The following is an 18,944-nucleotide window of genomic DNA, read 5'->3' on the forward strand; positions in this document are numbered from 1 at the left end:
GTTCTAGTATTTCGCAGAATGTTGTGCGGATCATTTTCTTTGCTACCCCATTCATTCTCTGTCTCAGAGGCTGTATCCCAAGGGTCCCCTGGCATTTGGTTTTATGACTGGACTTGGCCAGTGGGAGGCACGACAAGGACATCGGAAGGCAGGAGGAGAGAGAGGCTGGGCTATTTATTCCTCTGCTCCCACCAGCCATGCCTCTTGACTCTGCTGGCACCAGTTCACCGATGTTTCCTCTGGGACTAAGGGTGGCAAGGGTTTCCATCTGTTGCTGCTCCCTGAGTACCTCTGCAGGCATTGACTGCTCCCTTAATCTTGCTCACTCCTTTGTAAATAGTCCCTTAATTAAATTCTTTTCACTTAAACTCTTTTTGAGTAGAATATGTTTCCCATCTGGACCTTGTTACGAAAATACAAACAGCAATTGAGACTTTTATGTTACGATATTCTAAGTACTTAAAATTAGCAATAATTGATCCCCCAAATGATAGTTATCTCGTCAATATTTTAATATTAATTCCCTAAATTTTACTCAATTGGTTCAGTCTAAAACTGACTCTGAAAATACTAAAAACAAATAAACGTTTCTTAAGAACAACAATATTCCATATTTCACTGTGGTTCAGATCCTTTGGCACAAAACTTTCCAGTGGCACTTTCGTCACCTGTGGTTCTTGTTTGGTTTTTTTGGTTTTTTGTTTTGTTGTTTTTTGCTTTAGTTCCTTTCCTGTCTTCAAACAAGGAAACTTTTCTTCCAAAAGAACAGTTAACTAAAACTCTAGGAGTCTTCAAAAAAGTAATTCAATACATGACAACATTAACGAATCCTTCTGAAAACCAAAAATTCAGCAATTAGCAAATATATCTCAAAAAAACTTTAACTGGAGTATTTTATTTTCCTGTAATAAAGATACATCTTTTGTAGGTAATCTTTGAAAACATTTGCAGAAATACAAAAGTGATCACTAAAAGTTATTTCTGTATCTCCTGTGTGTAGAATGTCTCAATTTAGAAAGTTCTGGATTATTAGTTGATTTAAAGATGTTAAAAAGTTCATGTGTTTATTCTTTCTGTTATTTTATTTATCTCTTCTAGTATTCATTTCTTTCTTCTACTCTTTCGTTTCATGTTACTTTATTTCTGCATTGCTTTTATTATTTCCATTTTCTTGGCTGCTTCCTGTTTTTTTAGCTGCTTTTAAGGTGTTCCAATAATGAGTATAATATCCTTTTATTTTGTCTTTTATCTTTAATAATAAGATTATGATTTCCTCTCAGTGTAGTTTTTTTTTACCATGCCCTATGTTTTCATATAAAATATAGCTGTTTTATTTGTTTTGTAAACAGTACATAATTTTCTTTTTTACTTCCATTTGATTCAGTAGCTCCAAAAGTGTTTCTTGATTTTAATGTGATTACATTTTTACTTATCACTTTATTATTTACTTTTAATTTTTACTGCATTATTATCAAAGAATTTGGCCTTTTTATACTTTTTAATTATTAGAATTATCTTTACAGTCTCGTAGCTGATCAGTATTTGTGAATCTTCCAGATATATATATATAACAAATGTTTATTATTATTCGAAAAAGATAACTTTTACAATTTACTTAAGGCATTAATTTGTTATTTATTCCAACTTTCTGTGGCCTTTCCTTCTAGTATTTAGCCTGATTCTGAGAAATGTCCACAATGTACTTCATCAACTTCTTTCATTTTTAATAATTTTTAATATTCAGATGTTACATTGTTTGGTGCACACATGTTCACCATATTTTACCACACAATGGTAAGTTATTTCACTATGTAATTCCTTTTTGACCCTGCTTAATGCTCCTGCATTAAATTCCACTCCATCTCACATTATTCTTCCCAATTCCACCCTTTGTGTTCATTGTATTGCTGTCACTACTTTGTCTATTCCTTTAATTTCAACATTTAGCTCATTAACATAAGTGTGTATATTAAACATAACTATTTTATCTTCATTTACTACAAACTTGAATTTTTATTCTCTTTCAAAAAATTCAGTGCACTTACAGGTAGTGCTAGATTGATATACTTGACTTATCACTTCTATTTTAATTTGTTTGCTTCTTAATTTACTCTTTTCTTCCTTCTTTTTTTTTTTTGTACTTCCTATGAATTAAAGGTTATCCCTCTGCTAAAATCATAATAAAATATATTTCTCCATTATTATATAAAAATAAGATAGCCAAAATCATCCCCCAGATACACTATTTTATCTCTGCTTTTCTTACTTTCTAAAAAATGAGTACATGTGCCTCAGTATTAAGTAAACATAGTTCTAACTACAGCTGCTCCTACAAAAGAAATGTATCTATAGACTTTGAGAAAGAAGAGGTAATAATTTTACATTTTAACATATGAAATACAGAGAACAAGTATAATACAAATCATGCAGCTCACTTTAGGAGTTTTATTGAGGGGATGCGTATGGGTTAAAACAAATCTGGATATTCATGATGGTGTTATCCTAAGATTAGTGGGTGTCATAAAGATCACAGACAAAATGAACTCACATGTAAATTAAATGGTTTTAAGATCACTATGCTATCTTATTCTTATATCTTCCTTTTACATAGCAAAAATACATGGGTATTTAAGGAAATTCTATTTTTTTAAATTAAGGAATAAAATGCTCCACTGATTTCTGATGTAGGAATTATCAGGGTAATGTATTTTTTAGTGATTTAATTTTTAGCTTTTTGTGGGATTTTAGTTAAATAGGTCAAGAGAATTTTATGATTTATTAAAGTGAGGTTTGTTTCAACCCATAGAACTTTTATTTCTAAGCCTCAACCACTCTGGTTGAAAAATATATAATTATGTAGAAAGAAAGACATCTTTAAATATCCTCTTGAGAGTAAGACAGCCATGCAAGATAGCTAAATACAGAAATGTAAGGAGTTCCTGCATGGTACTATAGCATAGTACTAAATAGTACTGTGCAGACTGCATGATTTTTTCTATTTTGTTATATAATTGCTCTACTGTTTAAGATCCCTACCAACAATAATCTGTAGGAGTAAAGCATTGAGTGTTAATTTTAAAGGAGACACTGTTGATTAAACAACTGTATGATGAGTTCACACAATGTGCTAGTTTAGGTGCCAAAAAGGGTATCAGAGAACTGGTGAGAATCACCAGCATGTCAATAATTGGTGAGAACTCCAGAAGCCAATTACTTACTTAAGAGAGTTTGACTATACTTCAGTAATATATATATATATATATATATATATATATATATATAGAGAGAGAGAGAGAGAGAGAGAGAGAGAGAGAGAGAGAGAGAGAGAGAGTTTATAATCAAATGTGAGTCAATGTCAGGTAATGCAAGAAGGGAGTAAATGAGAGTGGAGTGAAATGGCTAAAACACGTAGAAACACCTCTGGAAGTCCTACAAGATATGGCTCATGATATTAGTTATATTAATATTATAATTAGTTGCAGTAATATTATAAAATTAACATTAATGGCATAATACACTTACACTTCAATTGTCTTCAAGCTTAACGGTCATTTGACTTACTTTCGCTTGTTGAATAGTCTTGTGGGTCAAGTATTCCTGATTCCTGCAGGGATCTAATACAGGAGTCCACCAGTTCAAGACCTGTTGTGAGCTCATCTTCGATATCTTTTTGACCATCTGAAATGCAGTATTTTAAAGTGATGAGCAAACACCTGGTAATGTCAATATTAAAGCTCAAGTATCATTTAATAATCAAGAGTAACCTAACCAAAGACATTACTTTTATGAAGTTCTCATTAGACATCACATTGTAGTCCTTGGTCAACCACTATTAAACACCAAGGCCAGCCAATTCTATGTATCCATACAGAACAAAAAATTACTAGGGAATTGGAAGAACTTAACTGCCATGAACTCTTGAGCTATTACAACAGCTTCACTTAATTGTCATGTCATGATGTTGTCATACACACTTTCATAAGTGTCTTTTTAAAATTCACATGAGATATATGTAGAAGCAAGTATAAATGTTCATCAAGAAGCTATACTTTACCTTGTGATTGCCAGTGAAACTGCTCTTCTGTTGAACTGTAAAAAAGAGAATACAAAGGTATAACACACTGGTTAGACACAGAAGAACCTAGACTATGAGACGCAAAGGCACATTCGGGCAGTGATGGTGGCTCCATGGCACTCCCTTCAATTTTCTACTGAGAAAAGGGATCCCATTTTGATGCCATCTCAACTTCAGTCCCATTTGATATGCACCTCTTTTGATTCACAGATATTAGCGTGTTATCAGTGGACATTGTTTAGTAATTTTCAGAAGAACAGCTCATGTTTTACAAATCCCAGCCTATTATACTCAGTCCTTAACCATTGTTTCTACTTCCATGCAGTTCTATCCAATTTTAGTTATTTTAAAATACAAGTCTGAATAGATTCACGTAGATTTTGTAAGATATTCCAATAAAGAAATAACTTTCTCCATCTTCATCATAAAGAGATAAAATAAATCTATAACTTATTCAAGACATATAAGCACTTCCTTTCATTTATTATGCTTTAAATTAAGGAATTTTAAAATTGTAACACTTTATCACCAATTGAATATACAGTTCCCAAATTCTCACTTTACAGATACATCTCATAAAATGACCCAAGCAGAAAGGGTTACTCATATAAATGATATGCCAAAGATACTGCACAGATTTTATCTTTGCAGGCACAGAAATTTATTTTGAATAAGTTATTAAAATACATAAATAAATTTAAATTTTCTAAATATAAACAACTTTCATTATATATGCAAATACTTCCAACACACTCTTTTTTACACGCCAATAATTGGTGAGAAATCTAGATGCCAATTACTGACATGGATCATTTTGAGAATGATTTTCTATACTGATTTCACTAAATCTTTTACTCTGATCAAGCAGCTCCTATGAATAGCTCATCAGTCTCACAAGAGCAAGTAGGTTTTAGAACTTTAATCTGTACCTTAGAGATGGCTTCTGAATACATTTGTAGGGGTAGGGGGAGGGAATTCTGGTATAAATCAGTGTTCAGAATAGCCATGATTGATATATAGGAAGATGAGAGTAGTCCCTTAAGAGCCATATGGCTTTTTTTAGGGTATCTTGCGCCTCAGCTAATCCATTTTAGCCAAGTGGAAATGGTTTTACAATGATGAGAGCTACAGACAGTTGATGATACATGAAATGGTAACATTACAAATTCAGTCCAATGCAACTTTTCCTAGCACCAGTTAGGTGTAGCATTATATACTAGTAACATCTAACAGTAAAATTTAACACTTAAAACAGAAATTTAACCCTATAATTAATATTTTAGAAAGTACAAAGCATGTTCACTTAGTAAGTGGCATTTAACATAGGGATAGAAAATGCTTTCATATTTGTGGTGGTTGAATGGTGCCCTTTTCCCCCCAGAAATATATCCACACCAAATCCCTAGAAATTGTGAATGCTTATTTATTGGAAAAGAGTTTTTACAGATGTAATTAAGTTAAAGATCTTCAGATGAGATCATTCTAAATCCAGTGACAAATGTCCTTATAAAAGACAGTAGAGGAGAAGGACTGCCATGTGAAGATGAAGGCAGAGATTGGAGTTATGCATCTGTAAACCAAGGAATGCCTGAGGCCATCAGAACCTGGAGCCAAGAAAAGATCCTCCCTTTTAGCCTTCCTAGGGAACAGCCCTGTCGACCAACCTTGATTTTGAACTTTTGGCCTCCCAAACTGTGAGGTAATAGTTTTTTTAAGCCACTCAGTTGTGGTAATCTGTAATTGCAGCCCCAGGAAACCAATACAGTATTTTTCAGATTCAGTGAAAATGCTCTCAATGTTCTATCCTTCAGGATTGACTACTGTCTCTGCTTTACACTCCTTTTACCAGTTCAGCCCTTTGCGAAGTACTTATGGTACATCAGTAATTCACAACTGTCACAAATCTCTTTGGTAGATGGGAAATAGCTGGCTTATTGATGTTAAATAACTTGACCAAATGCATCATAAGGAACTCAGCAGAGATTTAAACTAGTCTGTCCAACTCCAAAACTCATGGAACAGAGCTGGAGGAGTCATGCTCCCTGACTTCAGACTATACTACAAGGCTACAGAAATCAAAACAGTATGTATGGTACTGGTACAAAAAACAGACACACAGATCAAAGGAAGAGAACAGAGAGCCCAGAAATAAACCCACACACTGTGGTCAATTAACCTAAGAGGCAGGAATACACAGTGAGGAAAAGACAATCTCTTCGATAAATGAATCTCATGGGAAAACTGGACAGCTCCGTGTAGAAGGATGAAATTAGAACACTCTCCAACACCATATACATAAATAGACTCAAAATAGACAAAAGACCTTAATGTAAGACTGGACACTGTAAAGCTCCTGGTGGAAAACTCCTACTCCTTCTGCAGGCGGAACACTCTTTGACAGAAATTGCAGTAGTAGTTTTTTTTTTTGGATCTGTCTCCCAAACCAAAGGAAACAACAGCAAAAATAAACAAATAGGAATTAATTAAACTTAAAAGCTTTTGCACAACAGAGGAAACAGTCAAAAAAATGAAAAGACAATCTACTGAATGGGAAAAGATATGACTGATAAGGGGTTAGTATCCAACATATACAATCAGCTCATACAACTCAATAATAATAAATTTTAAAAATCTGATTAAAGAATGTGCAGAAGAACTAAATAGACATTTTTCCAAAGAGAAAATGCAGATGGCCACTGGGCACAAGACAAGATGCTGAACATCACTAATCATCAGGGAAATGCAAATCAAAACCACAACAAGATACCACATAACACTGTCAGAATGGCTATCATCAAAAAACACACAAATGTTGGCAAGGATGTGGAGAAAAGGAAACCCTTGTACACTGCTGGTGGGAATGTAAATTAGTGCAGTCACTGTGGACAACAGGATGGGGGTTTCCCAAAAAAGTAAAAATAGAACTACCATGTGACCCAGCAATTTCACTCCTGGGTATATATACGAAAAAAAAAAACCAAAAACACTAACTCAAAAAGATACATGCACCTTGATGTTCATAGAAGCATTATTTACAACTGCCTAGGTGTGGAAGCAATGTAAATGGCCATGGACAGATGACTGGATAGAGAAGTTGTGGCATATGTACACAACAGAACATTACTCAGCTTAAAAAAAGAATAAAATTTTGCCATTTGCAGCAACATGGATGAACTTGGAGAACATTATGCTAAGTGAAATAGGTCAGACAGACAAAGACAAATACTGTACAATGCCACTTGTATGTGGAATCTAAACAAATACAACAAACTAGTGAATAAAACAAAAAAGAAGCAGACTCACAGATATAGATAGAGAACAAACTATTGTTACTAGTAGGGAGAGGGGAGGAGGGAGGGGAAAGATAGGAGTAGGGAGGAAAAAAAGGGTTATTATGGAATTATATGAAGCCACGTGTGTGAAACTTTTGAAAATTGTAAAGCACTACAGAATTTAAAGGGTGGGAAGGGATAAATTCGGGACTTCAAGATTTGTAAATATTAACCACTATGTATAAAAATAGATAAAAACTGAATTTCTTCTGTATAGAACAGGAAACTATTCAATATCTTGTAATAACCTCCAATTAAAAAGAATATGAAAATGAATACAGGTATGCATATGTATGGACTGGGTCATTATGCTGTACATCAGAGATTGACACATTGTAACTGAATACACTTCAATAAAAAAATTAAAAAATTTTAAAATAAATATCCTTCATTCAATAAAAAAAAGTCATGGAGGGAGACACACGTGTTGCTTCCCACCTGAAGCAGGAAGAGTGAGGAGGTCACTGGGAGCTTCTCCCACTGCTCATCAGAGTCCCGCTCTCCTCTCCTTGCAGGCACACTGAGGACCACACGTCCCTGCCCCCTTCCACGTAGATAGGTTACGTGAAAGTCCCTGAGAGGAAGGGACAGATGCCACCACCTGCCCCGAGCACAGAAGGGCAGGCACAAGATTTCATCCACTCTCCTTGCGAAGCCCTGTGTTGAGGTGGGTCTCCAAGTAGCCACGCGAAGGGGGGATTTCTGCCAACCCAGAGAAGGCACAGCACTAGTGAGAAATAAACCACTGTTTTGTTAAAACTCTGAAGTTGGAGAGTTGTTTGTTTCGGTAGAATGAATGTTACACTGACTAACTGAGAAACATGCCATTATTTGAGTTCATAAGGCATTTCTTGCTTCTCCATCTGTCATTTCCATAGTATGGATCTGGAAGAAAGTGTCTCGGGTCACCCCAGCACAAATAAGATGGTGCCCCACTCTTACTCATCCTTTGAGATTTATCCGCTCACCTACAATAATGGGTGATGCTATGCGTAGGACTACACATCACACTATTACACAATATTTACTTTCTGTTTATCTCCTTCAAAAGAGTCTCAATTTTATGGTGCAACAGAAACGAGAAGAAACAGTTTTTATTACAATTGGGAAAAATACCATTGGCAGTGAATATAAAACTATCTTCTCAAAGCAAAGACACCCTCCTTCGGGCAGACAAAGAGCATTAATCACTAAAATGGTTCCCTGATTCCTTTAGCACAGTTAAAATGCATTAAAAGTATGACTGATCACGGAAAATAGAAGTCCCAAGAGAAACTGGCTTTGGATTTTATTTCCTTTAAGTGCGCACTTCACTCTGTTAGGGGATTCTATGCAATGGCATTTTTTATGTACTTGATTCCTTCTCTTAAAAATTGCTCTAAGGTGGATGCTTTTTAAGAAAGCAAGCTATTTATTCACTCAATAAACACAAATTATGCTCATGTCTCAGACACTCTTTTTTCAGGTTTTTAGGAATTACTCATGGTGCACTTTCTCCCAATTATATCATTAAATTTAATATAATAAACAAGCAATTTTTGAAGCTGTTATAACTTCCATGCATGTTCAGTTTCAGAATATAAAGTTTGCTTCCATCATCGAAATGTTACTTCTTAAAATAGAAATAATTTCTAAAGAATTAAATTTAATAAAAATGTAGATGTAATTTAGATCAGTCTATATATTTAAATGTAACTTTGTATAAGCTCCAGAACCCAATTATTGTGAATATATATATATTTATAACAAAGAATATTATTAATAACATTAGTAACAAGCTTTTAAACATATACATAATATGTACATAAATTGTTAATGTTAGGAAAGTATTATCAAAACCACAAATCCTAGTAGCTAAAGCATAGATAGCTCTCACTTTATACCAGGCAATAATTCTAACTGATTTATAGTTAATCTTCATGACAAAATTTTTGAGAGAGGTGATATTTTCCCATTTTATAGATAAGAAATTGAGGAAGTTCCTAAGGAGCTTGCTGGAGGTCCCTCTGTCAGCAAGTAATGAAGCCAAGATTTTGACCCTGGCCATTTGGTTCCAGAGGTCACATTCTGCACAATGCAATTGAACTCCTATGCGATTAAAACAAAACAAAAATATAAACATCATAAACAAAGCTGAAAAAACAAGCCACATCCAGGGAGAAAATATTTGCAATGCATATAGCTTATGAAGGGTTAGCTTCCAGAACATATAAATAACTAATACAGATCAATGAGGTAGAGATTCAAAGATCAAATAGAAGAGAGGTCAACAGATACATGTATAGCTTATGCAGAGCAGAGAAATCAAGAAACTGTGGCCACTGAACACACTAAAAGATACTCAACCCTATTAGGAACTGAAAAAAATAGAAATTGAAAGAATACCTCTTTCTAACTTCACAGGTTGTAAAACAATTAGAAAGTCTGACTGTACCAAGTGTTGGAGAGGAGATGAGGAAATGTGAGCTGCCATACACCATACGTGGGAGAGTAAACCAGTGAAACACTTGGGTGAGCTATGAGTCAACACCTGATATGGTTTTTTGGGCCAATAATAAATCATGCAGTGATTCCGCCTCTGGGTAGAGCCCCCAGGGAAACCCGTTCACCTGTGCTCAGGGGACTTGTACAGGACTGTTCATGCCTACATGCTGGCAGTAGCAAAACAAAGAAACAACTTAAGAGGTCACCATTAGAGGAGTGAAAAAATATGATAATATGATTCCATATCATATATGACATGTATTTGGAATAAATACTATTTGGCGGCTAAAACAAATTAGCCAGATACACAATGCATCAACATGGGAAGGTCTCAAAAGCAAAATACAGAGTGAAAAATGCAAATTGCACATAAGATGTGTATTGCACGACCCCAATTAAGTAAAATTTTAAAACATCCATTAGTCAGTATTGTATACAAATACATACATACACACATACATATACATATTATATATATATATACACACACAAGGGTTATTCTTTGGCTTAAACTTATATATACGTATATATATTCACATACACAGAGAAAGATATTATGTATGTGGATTAAACTGATACACTGAAATTCACAGTGGTGGTGGCCTCTGGGGGAGAACAATGAGAAATAACTCTGAGAAGGAGTAAAAAGGGAATTTCAATTTTATCTCAAATGTTTTACATTACGAAAAATGAGGAAAAAATGTTAACATTATTTTAAGAATGTCTTTGATACTTGAAATAGGGAAATCATGATTCTTACATTTAGAAACACGTTTAGTTAAATGTTTTCTTAAATCCTCATAATCCAATTCTATGTCATATTCTCATCATTGCTGGAATCTCTCATAGTGGAAATTCAAATGATGCAAAACAATTCTGAAACATATGAGTATACAGAATAGAGGGAAATAACGGTTTAGAATATAATTACATTTTTCTCCATGCTGCACATGAGAAAAATGACAGCGCCACTTTTACTGTGGTTCAGGTTTGACATAGCTGGAACATTCTGAGTGAGCAAACATTAACGTTCAAGTTCTGAGGGCGTGAGGTGGGAGTGGGGTGGGAAACTAGTTGAAACCAAAGAATAACCTTTGGGTTCCTTGACAAGTGTTTCCACCCTTATCATTTCTAGCATGATAGTTTCTTTATCAACCTCTGGGCCATTTCTAATTTTAAAAAAATATGAAAGTTCAGAGAGTTTTCTTAATGTCAGGAAAGACACAAAGCAAACCATCACTACAGCTACTCTGTCTGTTGTGGACCTGCTCAAATACATTTTCTTATTTTCTTTTTCAACTTTTCAATGCCCCAAGCATCATCCCTGCACTGCATCGTGTGGCGTATTACTGCTCACAATATCGTTCAAAAGGAAACAAAGGAAAGGAATGATGAGTTTTTGGTTATTTTGCTTTCAAGTTAAGCAATTGTACCTAAAACATAAGCCAGAGAAACTATGGTGAAGTAAATTGCTTCAGAAATGACATTTGAGTCCAGCCTACGGGGACAAAGGGCCTTATATGTACGAAGTCCACGTGACCTAAGACTGCATTCTGACATAAAGTCTTTTTTAGTATATAGCTTTGCATGCAGCCACACCATAACAGGTACTGGCTGCAGAATAAAAGGACCTTGGTCAACAGTCTCGAATATCATGGAAATAAAACACAGTTGGAAAAAAATGGTTAGAAGTGGTACTCATGGAGCATCATTTAGGCTGTTGTTGCCCTGGCACGTTAGTGCTCGGTATCCAGGCCCTATTAGTGTGGTTGGCAAGCCACCCTGCTTCCCCCAGAACTTTCTGCACAACTGATCTCCTTTCAGTCTGTTGTCTTGTGGTCTCTGTAAGTATCTGTGGTATATCCCCAAATGCATGTTGCAGTATCTCCCCTGGGCAGTTAGAATGTTTATTTCTTTCTTAGATCACACATCTTCTATCTGCTTTAACCATTTTCAATGTAATTTTATGGCTATGATAATAATGTTTACGGGACTACAGTGGACAGCTATCTGACCACAAAGCTCCTAAGCTAGGAGACCATGTGCGTGGTGTCCAGGCACGGGAAGGCCACATTCCCTGAGACTGGAGCTCAGTTCTATCAATATAGGACACTTCAGGCAAATTACTTAAACTCTCTGGACTCAAGTGGAGACAATTTTAGGGTTAAATAAATTAGTTTATATCAAGCGATTTAAGTATCAAGTGATCATTGCCTGGCACATGCGGAGTAAGCATGCAGTGTTTCCTATTTTATGATACGTTGCTAAAATGGCTTATATGAGTATGGCCCATCCCTTAGAGTGCACTGCAGTCCACCGTGGGAGGGTCAAAATGGGGGCAGACATGGAGAAATAGGGACAGGGGACTTAGAAAATAGCCAGGAATAGTGTGACCCTGTCTAGGCTCTCAGTCACAACCAGTCCTGGAGAAAATGGTAAAACAGCATCACCACAGACTCTTGGTGAGTGGTCCCCATGGCTCTGGGCGTGCAGAACAGAGATGCAAAGCCAGCTTCCCACGACTTGGTACAGTCACGGGACCTGGGAAAGGAAACACACAGAACTCGAAAGACCGTTGCATAGAGAGGTGTGCTCAAAGCACCACTGCACACAGGACCATGGGACCTTGAGCACGACACTTATTCTAAGCTTCAGTCTTCCCATGTGTAAAATGGGGCTGTTACTAGCAATGTTCTCATAGGGATCTTGTGGAAGTTAAGTGTGTAATGTATGTAAGACCCACAAAACAGTGCTGGGAATGTAGGAGGCATTACAAACAAAGCAAGCTAATCAGAATTTTCTCCAGATATATGCCCAGGAGTGGGACTGCTGGATCATATGGTAACTCCAGTTTTAGTGTTTTAAGGAGTCTCCATACAGTTTTCCATAGTGGCTGCACCAAACCACATTCCCACCAACAGTGTAGGAGGGTTCCCTTTTCTCCCCACCCTCTCCAGCATTTATTGTTTTGACAGTATAGGGAAGATGTGGTGTATATATACAATGAGATACTGCTCAGCCATAAAAAAGAATGAAATAATGCCATTTGCAGCAACATGGATGGACCTAGAGATGACCACACTAAGTGAAGTAAATCAGAAACAGAAAGACAAATATCACATGATCACTTAACGTAAAATCTAAAAAAGATTGATACAAATGAACTTATTTACAAACTAGAAAGAAACTCACAAAGAAAACAAAATTATGGTTACCAAAGGGGAAAGGAGGCGGGAGGGATAAATTAGCAGTTTGGAATTAGCAGATACAAACCACTACATATAAAATAGATAAACAATGAGGTCCTACTATGCAGCAAAGGGAACTATATTCAATATCTTATAATAATCTGTAATTTAAAAGGATATGAGAAAGAATACATATATGTATAACTGAATCACTATGCTGTACACAGAAATTAACACAACATTGTAAATCAAGTATACTTCAATTAAAAAAGGAAAAAAACCCCAATAAAACAAAGTGAGCTCTCATCATCACATGCAGAAGAGTGGAGACCTGAGAGAAAGTCTAACAGGTCAACCATCCAGAATTCCACTCATCCTTGCTGAGGACCAATTAATACTATCACACAAATACGTTACAGGTTTTGCAGAATTTAAATTGTCTTTTTTTTCTCCCATGCTTAACTGGGGAAGGGAAAAAAGGCAGTCTGTAATTTGCAAAGAGAAATGATTTACTTTTTAAACCATAAGTTTTCCAATCAGTCCTACACCGGATGCCTCCCCGGACAACACTACTGTTCTTGCCGTAGCAGAAACCTTAAAGAAGAAAGGAAATAAATCAGACCCAAATTGCTAGTATTGGTTTCTTTTAGTCTGAGGCAGGGGAAATTCATATTCCTAAGCTAATTTTGTTGGAGTTGGTGACTGACAAATTATCCAGGCAATTGATATCGCAAAGCGATAAGGCTCTCAGGCCTGGATATACGTGGCTCCATCGTATCTCAGAGGACCACAGCACAGTCAGGTCTGCGAGCTGGCCAGCTAAAGCGAGACAGGAAGGCATAAACAGCAATTCTCCTTTGTCTTAATTCCTTCAAAATACAAACTCCAGTTTCTAGCAGCCGTAAAGAATTCGCCCTAGGCTCAATCACCCTAAATGTACAATCTACCCAAAGCCAAGCTCTTACCGTGGGAAAGACACACAGTCAAGTTTCTGAAATGCTTTTATAGTTTTGGAGTTGGCTGCAGTTATATTACAACAGACATATTATGTGTAAAAATTCCACACCAGAAGAAGGAAAAAAATGGTGTATTATAAACCACCAAATCCCCACACTGTATTTCCCACCCAAGCTTTTTCAGGAGACTTCGCACACATGGGCGAGGTCATTTTTTAAAATGCTTCCACTAGTACACGAGAGTTTTACAGCATTCGAAGCAAAATTTCTGACCGCCAGCCACACTAGGTAATAAACTACCATAATACTGTGGATTCCATAAATTGGAATGCATACATTGCTATTGCAGATGACCAGACAGACTGTTAATCAAATGATTCTGAGAGCTTACAGTATTCTGAAATGCTTTCCAAACCATCAAAAATTGACTAGTTTGTGTGGTTTATGTGCTAAGTGTTGACCACTGCATTATACACTGCCATATTCATAAGCTCCCTGGGTGTTCGTCGTAGCTCACAGTAGCTCACGGTTAGATCTCTGATTAACTTGAATGCTTTATCCACTGATACTGAGGGTGAACAGAGAGCTTGCTGTATTTTGCAGTTTGATGATTAATAACGGATTCCTTAGACAAGAGGTTAGTCGGTGTGTTTGCTGGAGGAGGTGGAGCCCGTATCAAGGTCCTCAGGTGTCCAAGGTTTGGCCTTTTGCATTCAATACCCTGGAATTATACCCATCGTTAGGGTCCTTTCAGTGAAGGGAGCGCCTTAAACCTGGGGATGTTGCTGGGCAAAAGAAGGGGTCAGGTTTACGTTTTCCCGCTTTCCTGTGATTGTGTGTGCCTGTGAGTGGGTGAGAACTGTGTTTTCATGTGTGATCGGGTGTGAACTTGCGTGTGGGGTGTGGGTGCACCTCACCCTTCCGTTCTGCTAAAACACACTGATTTGCTTACATCTTTTCTTTACCTGCTCTTGTTTCAGAAGTGTGGGGTCCACTACCAGATATTTCAAACCCTGGACATGAAGTTTGACTGGAATTGATAAGGCTTTTATCAATATAAGTGAAGCTAACACCTCTTCGATAGTTTAAGGGAAATTTATGCAAATCACCATTGCCTGTTTTGCAGTAAAGACAAAACTGGATCTTCTGTTTGGGATTTCGAGTACCAACAGATGATCTGTGAAAACAAATCTCCATTTTAGTGCCCTCGTGGGGCAGAAACCACGTAATATTCATGAAAGACTCTCACAGTCTTACGGATCTTTACTTCCTTACGAGCAGTAGTGAGTAGTCTTTAAACCATTTGGAGGCTCAGTTCAAATGTTTAATGGGTGCACACATGTTCCCAGTCTATTAATAATTTTCAAAATCTAGAAACAACCAAATGTCCTGCAACATGTGAGTGGTTAAACAAGCTGATACATCTATACCGAGGAGACATATGTAGCAATAAAAAGGAACCTATTATTGATACATGCAACAAGCAGCAACTTGGAGAGAACTCAAGGTCATGATGTTCAGTGAAAAGGATAAATAACTTTCCTGAAATAACAAAATTATGGAAGTGGAGAACAGATTAGCGGTTGTCAGGGCTCTGGGATGGGGGATGAAGGTGGGTGTGGCTATAATGGGGTAGCAGGAAGGGGCCTTGTAGCGATGGAACGGTTCTGAATTTTTGTTGTGGTTACAAGAGCTACTTACGTAATAAAATGGCACTGAACTAAACACACACACATACATACACATGTACACACACACGAGGGCATGTAAAACTGGGGAAATCTGTGGACTGTACCGATGCCAATTTCCCAGTCTATATGTGCCCAGTGTGGCCACTGGCGGGAACTGGGAAAAGTTACAGGGCACTTCTCTGTGTCTTTTATTTTGCAACTTCCTATGAATCTACGATCATTTCAAAATAAAAAGGTAAAAATCAATTCAGTGGGGGTATGGCTTGGTGCCACTTTGTTTCCTCCTCTAAACTTATTTTTCTATGTGCAATAAGCTACTCAGTGATTCTCATGCAATAATTAAACTAGAATTAAAAGAAGATTGGAAATAGTGGAGTAAAGAGGAAGGGAGGAACGGACGAAAGATCACCTTGTGATCACCTTTTCTGTTCTACACCCTTAGCAGGCAGAGCTCAGGTGACCCTGCCCTGGGCTCATTTCTGCTTTGTTCCATAAATGAAGGCATTATTCCTGGAGCATAACATACCAATCATCCTGCCCACTGCCAATCACATGCAATGTACTGTGCTGTTTCTGGATGAAAGCTCATTCGTTCTACCCCAGCTTCCTGCTCGGCAGGCTCCCGTATTCACCTCCATCTCCATATGTCTTCTAGGAAAATTTAAAATAGTATTTTGGCTTAGACTCCTAGGGCAACACAAATGTCTTCACGGGTTCTACGTGAGTCTGAGAGACCTCATGCGACAGCACCCACTGGGTCACTGGAAGCATATTCAGTACAGTCAGACTTTCACCTGGTGGATGCGCTCCTCCCCTCCTGCTGATTCGCAGGGGAGTTATCGCGGTGCCAGCCAACTTCCAAAACATATCCCCTACCCGCCGCACCATCCCAGCTCCTGGAAACTGGTCTACTTCATGACGTCTGTCCCTTCCTTTCCATATTTATCGCAGTGGGAAACAAATCATACATTAACAAAATCACTTTCTTTCCAACATTTAACATCAGAATTTAGGAACTGAAAAGCTGGGTCAGCCCCCTCCCTTCTCGCATCTTACCATCCATCTCCTGGCCGCTGTGTCTGTCCTGAGTTCTCTTCCTCAGGGAAAAACGCGGATTTGAATGGGAGGCCTCACTAAACCACTGTACTGCCTGCCAAATGGAGGGAATCATTTCAAAGCTAAGGGGTGGAAATATCAACTGACGCTCTTGAAATATTTAAAACTTTTCTTCCTCCAAATCATTTTTAAGATCCTTAGCCTCTATCCATTCTACACTGTAAACATCCCTTGAAACTCACTGTCTGTTATCTCTTGCCTGATGCAATAAAGGGATAATATAAAGTGAGTTCTCCATGCCTGGAGTAAAGGAGTCACTCTTCCCCTGGACAACGTACCCTCCTTGGTTAGGATCTTCTGGGCTCTCTTTCCGACTTGCCCCAATCTTGGGCTCTCATGCTCCTCTCTGTAGTCTCCTTCTAACAAGAAACCTGCTAAACCAGGTTAGCCAGAATCAGCCATACTCAAGATCTAATTACCTTTGATATCTGCTCTGGTTTCTCATCCTCCGCCATTCCCCCAGGTGACATCTGATCACCTGGCCTGCATTCAGCAAGAATCCTGTTGGGTCTCTCTTACTCCTGCTATTTCAGTTTAGTCATTTTCCATCCACTGCCCGCCCCCTGCTGCTTGGCTATAAATTCCCATTGTTTCCTCGTATTTGGAGTTGAACCCCATCTCTCCTCCCTCCTACAAAACCCCACTGGGGTAGCCGCCTTGAATAAAGTCTGCCTTACTGTTCTTTAACAAGCATTATTGAATAATTTTTTTCTTTAACACCATCACAAACTCCTTTCTGCCTGACAGGAACATGGACAAAGTCACATGCCCTCTCTAACATCAGTCTCCTCATCTGGACAGAGATAACGTTATTAGACCCAGCTTCATGGTGGTGAGACCTGTGCCGTTGTCCAGGGCCCCAAGCTCAGAGAGTCCTAAGCTTGGTTTAGTGCTGTACCACTGCCATCATGGAATGCATAATAAATAATTCTACCTCTGAACCCAAACTTGTTTTGCAGCGAAATCCAACACAGCATTGAAATGGGTGCCTGAGTGGAGTCCTCTCTTCCTCACTGCCTCATGCTCATGTAGCGCTTGGAATATGTGAATACCCTTCACTTGCTTTGAAGGAAGAAGGCAATGTAAATGAATAAGGTACCCAATCATAGCCTTTCTTCCTCATATCCTTCACCTAGGTCAGCCAACTATTTATGCTAAGAATAATGACCCAGATGGAAAGGGAAGTTATGTCAACCCATGGTCCTGTTTCCTTTCAGTCCTCCCTGCCTCTCCAGGAAGAGAATTCTAGTCGACTATGTGCATATTGAGAAGCAAAACAAAAATATTTGAGGTAGATTCGTGCAGTGTTTCCACTATTTGGGTAAGAACAAAATACTTAGGTATGTACAGACTATAAAACATGAATTGCATAATTTCTGAAATTCTGCAGACAAGTTAAATGCTCTTCTATTTGCCTTTAAATCTGGCACTACGGTAATAGAAAGACAAATGGTAAATTTCATGCAAATGATTTGAAATTTTAGTTTTTCCTCACTTAAAATAAGACTAAATAGTAAATAAAACCCATCAAGATAAGTTGAGAGACAGACCATGGAAGAAAGAAAAAAGCTTTAGTATTTTTTTAGTACTCTTAACGTCATTTCCCTTCCTGCTTTGTGAACGACAAGCTTGAAATATTCCTTTTGAAGCGGGCGTTGCAGATTACAAACCAGCTCTAAACATGAGCTATCCCAGCTTGCTGTCGTGGGAGTCAGTGATAACGCCTTTGAAGGTCCCGGCACGCACAGAATATCGACCAATCAATCCCCCGACTTCTCCCCCATTCACTCCACCCAACTGCCTCTCTCTTCCTCTTCATGCCTGCAGCTTTTTCTTGCTCCTGTCAATTACCCGCCATGTCCCTGAAATCAGCATCCTAAAGTAGAAATCTAATCACGGCCATCTCTAGTTCAAAAGCCTTCCGTGGTCCCTCATTGTGTGTGAGACCAAACCCAAGCTCCTTGGCAGAGCATGCTTGGTCTGTGAGGACCAGCCTGGCCCACCTGGAGGGGCCAGTGTCAGCCTCCAGCCTTAGACGTCTAGGCTGGCCGAGGCCCCGCCTCCCCTGAGACCCCAGAGCAGGTCTATCGTTTTTCAGAACA

The 18,944-nt window shown here is 37.9% G+C and overlaps 1 protein-coding gene across 4 annotated transcripts in view; it reads right to left on the minus strand.

The window, feature by feature from the left end:
• The window catches only part of CTNND2 (catenin delta 2), an 886,119-nt gene that overhangs the window by 424,248 nt on the left and 442,927 nt on the right, over nucleotides 1-18,944 (minus strand). For all 4 annotated transcript variants that reach the window (XM_064479567.1, XM_064479565.1, XM_064479566.1 and 1 more), the window contains 2 exons: nucleotides 4,055-4,089; nucleotides 3,562-3,678 (listed from right to left, as the gene is read on the minus strand). In XM_064479567.1, the coding sequence (XP_064335637.1) occupies nucleotides 3,562-3,678; nucleotides 4,055-4,089 (152 nt within the window). The remainder of the gene's footprint in view (nucleotides 1-3,561; nucleotides 3,679-4,054; nucleotides 4,090-18,944) is intronic.

This window comes from Camelus dromedarius, chromosome 3 (genome assembly GCF_036321535.1).
Source record: "Camelus dromedarius isolate mCamDro1 chromosome 3, mCamDro1.pat, whole genome shotgun sequence".
In the NCBI taxonomy this organism is placed as follows: Eukaryota; Metazoa; Chordata; class Mammalia; order Artiodactyla; family Camelidae; genus Camelus; species Camelus dromedarius.